Source organism: Triplophysa dalaica, chromosome 23 (genome assembly GCF_015846415.1).
Source record: "Triplophysa dalaica isolate WHDGS20190420 chromosome 23, ASM1584641v1, whole genome shotgun sequence".
In the NCBI taxonomy this organism is placed as follows: domain Eukaryota; kingdom Metazoa; phylum Chordata; class Actinopteri; order Cypriniformes; family Nemacheilidae; genus Triplophysa; species Triplophysa dalaica.
Window position 1 is genome coordinate 18133135 of NC_079564.1, and position 9146 is coordinate 18142280.

Below are 9146 nucleotides of genomic sequence, written 5' to 3' on the forward strand. Positions count from 1 at the left end.
TTTATCTAAATATACAACTTCAGTTTACAACTAATTTAAAATGTTATAAATATCTCTGAAAGTAATCTGTCTGTGCAGCGTTTGAAGTGTTCCTCACAAGGTTTTAAATTTGTCATTATCTTTTGTCATTATCAGCGGGGAATAAACAGACGTAACTACGTCTTTAACAACCAGCCAATAGCAGTGTTGCTGATCACTAGTTCTTCTATCGATATATGCTGCAATGATCCCAGACAATTGAATCCAGATATTCTAATCATACACAACAGGTGCCTTCGAAGAACCCAAGTATCCAGATCCTGATTTGCAGGATTAGGTCATCTCGGATGTTTCATTTGATCTTGGATGTAAACGATGTACGAAGAACTGGACACTTCTCGGCTAAATAAAGCAGTCTGTAGTCTTTAAATGATTCACTATGTTTCAACCTCGTTTGAAAGGTTTTATTTTGAAAACGATTGATTTGTCTGACTCTGAAGGTTTTCTGGTCATGTAATGATAGACATGATAGTGTAAATACTTCTGTAACACATAAAATAAAGGCAGAAAATATGTGAAATCTTTATTTCATTTGGATGAGAACATAGATTTTTTAAATAAAATATATTTCTGTGATTTTCTATCTGAATATTATTGTGTGTTAAATATTGTTGGTGACTGTCTGACTTAAATCTTGTATTCTTCATGATTCTTCTTTCTCATTATTAATATTGCTCACCCTTTATGTTTGTGGGTTTTGTAAACGTTTAATCGATATCAAACAGAGTTTAATTCTTAGAAAAAGTAGCAGTTTTGGGAATACAATGTTTTAGTCTGACAATCATTGGTGTGGGTGTGAAGGGGTGTGTGTTAGTGAGTGTGAGTGTGTGTGCGAGTGTGAGTGTGTGTGCATGCGTGTCTGTCATTGTCTGACTGATGGAGGTTTTTGTACGACTCTTTATCACTGTGTGAACACATTGCTAGCAAAGCTGTGAAAACTCTGACAGTAATAATGTCGTGCATCTTCAGTCTGAACTCCACTGATGCTCAGAGTGAAATCTGTTTTAGATCCACTGCCACTGAATCTAGATGGAGTTCCAGACTGAAGGCTGTCGGTCAGATATATGAGGAGTTTAGGAGCTTCTCCAGGTTTCTGCTGATACCAGGACAGAGGCTGAACCCCCCAAACCCTGATAGACTTCAGGACTGGTTTTACAGGTGATAGTAACTGTGTCTCCTGGATCAACAGATTTCACTGCAGGTGTCTGAATGACCGTCACTTGACCTCTTGATTCTGAATAAAGAATAATAATATTAGTGACAAGATTTCATTTTATTCTAGAGTAATTGATATTTAACACAGAGGATCAGTAAAGCAGAATAAGTGTAAGGTTAAGTTGTTCTCACCTCTGAAACAGAAGAAAGATAACATCCAGATGAAGACGCTGATGAAGGTTTGCTTTGAGTTTAGATGAATAATGAAGTTCTTAATCATTACTGTTATATCTCCCAAGAGTTATAAAAACTCCCCGATTACTGAAGCGTGTGCTTCTAATGCAAAGTTTCTTCATGTAAATGATCAGATCTGCTCGGCTAAATTAAGCAGTCTGTAGTCTTCAAATGATTCACTATAATGTTTCAGCCTTGATTGAAAAGTTTTTATGTGAAAACGATTGATTTGTCTGAAGGTTTTCTGGTCATTTAATGATAGTTAGGAGAGAAATGATAGTGGAAACACAAATATGTTTCTATCTTAATTTCATTTGGATGAGAACATAAAATATTTGAATGAAATACATTTCTGTGAGTTTCGATTTGAATATTATTGTGTGTTAAATATTGGCGCTGTCTGACTAAAATCTTTTTTCATCATTAATATTGTTCACCCTTTATGTTCGTCTGTGGGTTTTGCAAATGTTTAATCAATAAAAGCAGCTTGTCAACACAGTGGTCAATTCTTTAAAATTAAAGATTTGTGGGGATACAATGTTTTGGTGTGACAGCGATGATGTTGAACACAGATGTGTGTGTGTCAGGTGTCTGAATGACTGATGGAGGTTTTTCACCAACATGTAGAAGTTCGAAGTGTTTCAACACTCAACATTCAGTAAATACGTTTTTGTGTCTTTAAATTAACGTTTATTGTTGTGCTACACGTGTTTACAGTTATTTACAAGTCTGTTAATCATGTCATGTCCATATCTGTTGTGATGTGATGTGTGTTTTTGTATAGTGACAGTGAAGCGCTCAGAGGTTTTTGTACAGCTGCTCCATTAGTTTCTATCACTGAGGTGGACGTTCGGCGACGGCCGAATAAGAACTTCTAAAAGTACTTTTTACTGGACACTTTGATTATGATAGAATAGCATTATTAGTCTTACTTTCTTTTACGCTTGGCTCCCTCTAGTTCTGGATCCATCTGTAGATCTGTAGTTACGTCAGCTTTCCTTAACTTTGTTCTGGCAGTAGAATAATCAGACAAAAATATGACTGGGATCAGAACCATACATTCAGAAATTCTATTCATTCAAAAACTTTTTCCACATTACAGATTCCAAGGGGCTATACACATGAAACAAAAATATTGGCTTCAATCAAGATAATTAAGTTTACACCACGTAATACATTCAGATTAATCACTCCGTGTTTATGTTGATGATTTCGTAGCATACGAACAAAAAAGCTTTGTGTCATCTTTTTTAACCCTCCACTGACTTCAGGATTTGGAAGGGGGAAGGGAGGCATGCACGCATGACTCTCGCGGTTTTTTGCACCGATCAATCAAGTTTTTATTTATGTGTTGCCAAATACACCAATCACGCCTGGTCCAGATCACATAAAAAATAAATACATACGAATCGATCAACGAGTTCCTTACTGAACAAATAAACTGAAAGCTAATTTGTGAATCAATTCAACCGGTTTATTGAAACGACTCACAAGAACTCGTTTATGCATGGGACGTCATCACCAATATTTAAAAATAGCTGTAAGTTACCTCACAAAACTTGTAAGAGAGAGCTCTATGGATATTTTATAGTTTTCTTTATTGAATACTGGCACTTGAAAGAGGCATTACGGCCTATAGAAGCCCAGCAACATGGGCAACATTTTCACTAATACATAAGAAGCGGTCGCACCTTTGAAAAAAACAAGACATGTCCCAGGACCCTTTAAGATGGCTGTTATTAAGCCTCTTATCAAAAAACCAAACTTAGACCCCAATGAACTTGGAAAACTATAGACTGAAACTTCAAATCTCCCGTACTTGTCTAAAATACAAGAAAAAGTAGTGTCCTCTCAGTTGTGCTCTTTCCTACAAAATAATGACATGAACGAAAAACCGCATCACAGCACTGAAACTGAGTTTGTGGTGTGGTCATCCTCCGTCTTTGGAGGATAAATGATTAGAAATCAATACATTGCATACTAACCATTCCTTGACATTATCAGAGAGGCATCTTTGTTGTGTGTCCCACTTTCAACACATCCATTATGAAAGATTCAACACATCTTTGGTGAAAGATGCCCTTTGTATGGTTCCCATCATTAATTTTTTCACTTTAAAATCTGAAGTTTGTATGAAATCATTCAACAGAAACATCTCAATGCGATACACGGTCTCTGACCAGAATGAACTACGTACATGTTTCTTGAATAATTGAGAATTGTTGTGCATTCATTTGTGATTTAATGTTATGTTTCCTGCTAAATGCTGATTTTGAACTTTTTGTGAATTTCAATACTAGTTTATTTATGTTTGTTTGCTGCTCTACTCTCTCAGTCTTTATTTCATGATTACAAGCCAAAATAAACTGGATTAAAAAATAAGAATGGTGTTATTTTTTCAAAAATGTACTTTAGTGTTAATAAAACAAAGCTGATTAGGCCTATGCATGAATGTCTGTTGTGTATAAATGTGTGATGTTGTAGAGAGACAGTTAGTGAAGCGCTCAGAGGTTTTTGTACAGCTGCTCTATTAGTTTCTATCACTGTGGTACACGTTCGGCAGCGGCACCAGACTGGAAGTTGGCAGTAAGTACAAAATTATATCAAAATGTTCTTGCTGTTACTTTTTCATACACATTCATTAAATTGAATTTTTTTGCAGTTGTTGCGCATTGAATATTTGAAAGTAGATATTATTTTGTTAACTGCTTGCTGTTGGGCTCTAAATGCGACATTTGAAATGCTCAAGAATGTCAAGATATATTGGGCACACGTTTTAATATAATGTAAAGTCTTAAACCTTCACGTCTCGATATTTAAAAAATTATCATGCAGAGTTTAAGAAAAAAGTTTGAACTACAGGATACTCACATACTCATGTCAAAAGTGTTTTATAACTAATAGGTTTGGATTTTATTGAATGCTGATCCTTTTAACTTTGGTAGTTTCTAAATCTTTATTTTTGTTTTCATAAAAACACATATTTTCACAACACATATTTTTGTGTTTTATTTTTTGTTTATAATATGTTTTGAGTATGTTTGAATAACAATTACAAAAAAAAACAATTAGCGATTTGTAATGATTATGAAGACTCAAGCATGTTTTCGGCAGTGGTTCAATTGTTTTATCAGACATGCCACGGTTAAACTAAAAATAATATGTAGAAACTATGGGGAATGAAAACATTATATAGAAGGTGTAAAGTAAAATTAAAAGCCTTCGTGTCTACACCAACACAGTTTTGATCCTCAGTTAATTTTTGCATCTATTCAGTTATTTCCTTGTAATTGACTGATTTAAAAAGAAACAGATTAAACAGTCAAAACAATATTTATTTAACATGGTTGTTTATATTAAATTTGGCAATAAAACTAGTTTTCTCCTGTGTTCTCTCAGGTGTAACTCGTCCTACAGTTACGGTTCTGCCGGCGTCCAGTGAAGAGATTTCCAGTAAGCAGACAGCAACACTGATGTGTGTGGTCAGCAAGGGCTTCCCTTCAGACTGGAGCTTGAGCTGGAAGGTGGATGGGAACATCAGGTCTCAGGAGAACAGCGCTGGACTCCTGCAGAAGGACGGTCTGTACAGCTGGAGCAGCAGTCTGACTCTCTCTGAACACGACTGGATCAAGAGCGTCTCAGTGAGCTGTGAGGCCACACGAGGAGACCAGACAGTCACTGGACAAGTGAAGAGAGATCAGTGTTCTCAATAGATCCTCTGTCTTCTGCTCTCTTCTTCTCATTCATGTCTCACAACAGTGGCTTTCTTTTCAGATGTGCTTCATTCATTCACTGATGAGTTTCTTTTTCTAAACTTCAATAAAAGAGAAATAAAACTTTATTTTGTTTGTTTCTTCAACCTCGTTTAATTTTGAAAATGTGTTGTGTCATTTGTTACTTCAATGGTTTCAATTCACATTTAGGGCCTATAAAAATAAACGTCAGTCAATGAAGCATGAACACACCTGCAGATAAACTGACACCAGACCAAACCAGCAGAAACCTGCTACATACAGTATGATAGTCTGTAATGAATTATAGTCATTTAAAAAAAAGAAATAAGGACAGATGAACAATGAAAGATAACTAAATAAAATGTGTAGAGAATATTGTACAGTTGTTGTGTGTTATTTAGTTGGAGGAGTGTTAGAGGAACATCAAACATCTGCTCTGGTGTGAGAGGAACAGAATCTCTCATCCTGATGATGCAAATCTGAGTTTCAGTTTCACTGTTTCTCACTTTATTCTCTCATCTGAGACGCTTCAGTTTGACTGACGGATGAGACGTGAGCTTTCTTCATATTCATCACTTCACAATCACTCTCATCTCATCACTCACATTCATTTATTGAATGTTTATGAAAGATCAAAATAATAAACGTTTCTCATTCTCCTCTTATCATATCAGCTAAAGCTTATTTAGAGCTGAGAAAGATGCCTAAAAATGCACATATTGTCATTTATTAAATATTACATATCCAACAAAAAATGTTGTTTAAAATGTTGTTGGATGTTGTTTAAAATCTTCTGAAGTCATGACACAGCAGCTGTGTGTGATTCTGTCTAGTTGTTTCTCAAACACATTTATCATCAAGTTTAGAATGAGTGAAGAAATGACAGAATTAATATTTTTAAGTGAATGAATGATTTAAAATGAAAAGCAAGAAATCTCCAAAATTCTGTGTACTGCCCGACATTAAGATCAGTTAAGTAATTTTTTATCATAAAAATGTCTAAATCTAATAATCTATCATCTAAATTTGGAAAAACATAGTTTTTTAATAAGAGACTGATGTGTATGTGTGTCTGTGTGTGTGTGTGTGTGTGTGTGTGTGTGTCAGGTGTCTGACTGATGGAGGTTTTTGTACGACTCTTTATCACTGTGTGAACACATAGCTACCACTGATGCTGTGTCTACTCATACAGTAATAATCTCCTGCATCTTCAGTCTGAACTCCACTGATGCTCAGAGTGAAATCTGTACCACCAGATGCTCCATCTCCACTGAATCTATCTGGAGTGTTTTCATAACGATCATTCACCTGATAAATGAGGAGTTTAGGAGCTTCTCCAGGTTTCTGCTGATACCAAGATAAACCCCAGCCATCTATTGCAGGATTAGTTGTACACTTTATATTCACATTTTGACCCTCAGAAACAGGTTCAACTTTACTCTGAGTTACAGTAACTCCTCTGGATTCTGTTGAGAAGAAAACAGATTGACTTAAAAATAACATTAAAAGTAATAAATAATGACTCAACAAATAAACATTAAAGATAATATTCTGTTACCTTGAATAAAAACAGCAAGAATCCACATGAAGGTGATGATGAAGAGATTCATTTTGTGTGTTTGTTGTGTGTTTTGTGTTGTAAAGTGAGAAACTCAGAGACAGTTAAACACACTGATGCGCTGAAGCATGAGCTGATCATGCAAAACACTCCACGTCATTTACAAAACACACCTACTAAACTTATAAAGTCCAAACTGTGATGAAGAGTTTTTTCAATACAAACATAAACAAAAAAACATTTATTTTCAACACTCATTTCATCAATGGATGAAAAATGGATTTTCATCCATTTCCTTTGGAGTGTAAAGAAAATGATCATTACAAATATAAACATCCTATTGATTATTTTACACTTACTGAATAAACTGAAATTCAACACTGAGAAATTATAATAATTTTAATTTTAATACATTTTCATCAAATAAACTCATCAATAATACAGCACAGATGAGAGACTGAGATCATGAAGGCTTACAGTAATGATGAGATTCATGAGATGAACTCAAACACTGGGTTTTCAAAGAGTCTGTATTCTCTCTCTCTGTTTTTGTCTCTCTCTCTCTCTCTCTCTCTCTCTCTCTCTCTCTGTCTCTCTCTCTCTCTTTGTCTCTGTCTCTCTCTCTCTCTCTCTGTCTCTCTCTCTTTAGATTTGAATCTGAAGTGTGTCATCAGTGTGTCACCTGTAGAGTCACATGTGACATGAGTTTGTGATGAGAAAGATCAGGTCACAGGTCTCGGGTCAGATATTACGATTATCAGGTGTGACTGACACTCAGGTGAATATGTTTGTAATTCTGTGACAAGAGCATCACAAACTGAATGAAAAACATCTCCTGTCTGAAGTCTAAAGATGCTTCTGTGATCTTCACCTCTCATCAGTCTACAGCTACACATCAGCTCAGTGGTTGCTGTAAGATTCAATACTGATTTTGAACATGTTACATGTGCTCAATTGCTTCATTTTTCAGAGTTATTAATCGAAAACTCTTTGATAAAGTTTAAACAATAACATGATAATGAGGTGGTTTAATAGTTTACAGTTTTTCTCAATTGCTAAAACACTAAAGCCTATTGTCTGAACCAAATGCTCAGTTGCCTGAACCCATTGATTGAATCAGGTAGTCGAGGTGGTCGAGGTGGGCGAGCTAGTCGAGGTGGTCGAGGTGGACGAGGTGGTCGAGGTAGTCGAGGTGGTCGAGGTGGTCGAGGTAGTCGAGGTGGTCGAGGTGGTCGAGGTGGACGAGGTGGTCGAGGTAGTCGAGGTGGTCGAGGTGGTCAGCGAAGACAAAGAACAGTAATATCTGATGAAATCAGAGCTACTGTGATTGAACATGTTCTTGTCCATGGTATGAGCATGAGGGAGGCTGGACAAAGGGTACAACCAAACATCAGTAGATTCACTGTGTCCACCATAATCCGAAGATTTAGAGAAGAGAACAGGTAATTACCTTTTTTGACATTATAGTACAGTATGTAAATGTACATCACTGTACCAATGTACTGTAGTATTGTAATGGAGGGTTGATCTAATTGTTTGTAGGCCTAGTATTCCATGTATATTTTTTGTAACTCCATGTTCTCTTTTTGTAGAATTGAAAGACTGCCACCTGGGGGTAGGAGGACAGGTATGTTCTCCCCACACCAAGAGACCCTAATTGTTGCTATGGTCCGTGAGAACAATGCCAATAAACTGAGTGAAATTCAGCAGAAGATCATTGAGGACCATGTAAATTTTGAGGGTATCAACAGTGTCAGCCTCTCTACTGTTGTTCGTGTCCTCAAGCGCAACAGACTGTGCATGAAACGGCTATACAGAGTGATCTTTGATCACAACTCAGACAGAGTCAAAGAGCAAAGATTCAAGTATGTGCAGGTAGGCATATATCCAGACACATTCAATGTTGATTACTCCAAGTAGTGATTTACTGTGGTGGCCTAAATCACTTTTTCCATATCATTTACAAAACTATATCTATTTCTACAGAGGGTTTTCCAACTGGATGCAATGGATAGACCCAATGAATGGATGGATGAAGCTGGGTTTAATCTCACTAAAAGGAGCAGGAGAGGCCGTAATGTGATTGGACATCGGGCCATTGTTTGTGTTCCTGGACAGCGTGGTGGCAATATCACATCAGCAATCATGGGGTTGTCCTTCATCATGCCAATCTGGGGCCCTACAACAGTCACCAGCTCCTCATTTTCCTCAATCACATGTGAGATGCTCTGTTAGGGCAGAAGGATGAGCATCCCATCTATGTTGTTTGGGACAATGTGAGTTTTCACAGAGCCCTCTAGGTTAGACAGCGGTCAATATGAACCAAGGTTTTATCAATCTTTGCCTTCCACCGTACTCCCCTTTCCTAAACACGTGTAAGGAATTCTTCTTATGGCGGTGGAAGGTATATGAACGCCAACCTTACA

The 9146-nt window shown here is 36.6% G+C and overlaps 1 pseudogene and 2 gene segments (V, D, J or C); 1 reads left to right on the forward strand and 2 right to left on the reverse strand.

The window, feature by feature from the left end:
• Window positions 1-829: 829 nt before the first annotated feature.
• Window positions 830-1474, reverse strand: LOC130412891 (immunoglobulin kappa variable 1-12-like; annotated as a pseudogene).
• Window positions 1475-3875: 2401 nt separating this feature from the next.
• Window positions 3876-5269, forward strand: LOC130412892 (Ig lambda chain C region-like). The segment is given in 3 exon segments: window positions 3876-3881; window positions 3963-4014; window positions 4828-5269. Coding segments are annotated over 3 exon segments (372 nt in total).
• Window positions 5270-6290: 1021 nt separating this feature from the next.
• LOC130413063 (Ig kappa chain V region 4135-like) lies at window positions 6291-6847 on the reverse strand. The segment is given in 2 exon segments: window positions 6291-6628; window positions 6721-6847. Coding segments are annotated over 2 exon segments (375 nt in total).
• Window positions 6848-9146: the final 2299 nt, after the last annotated feature.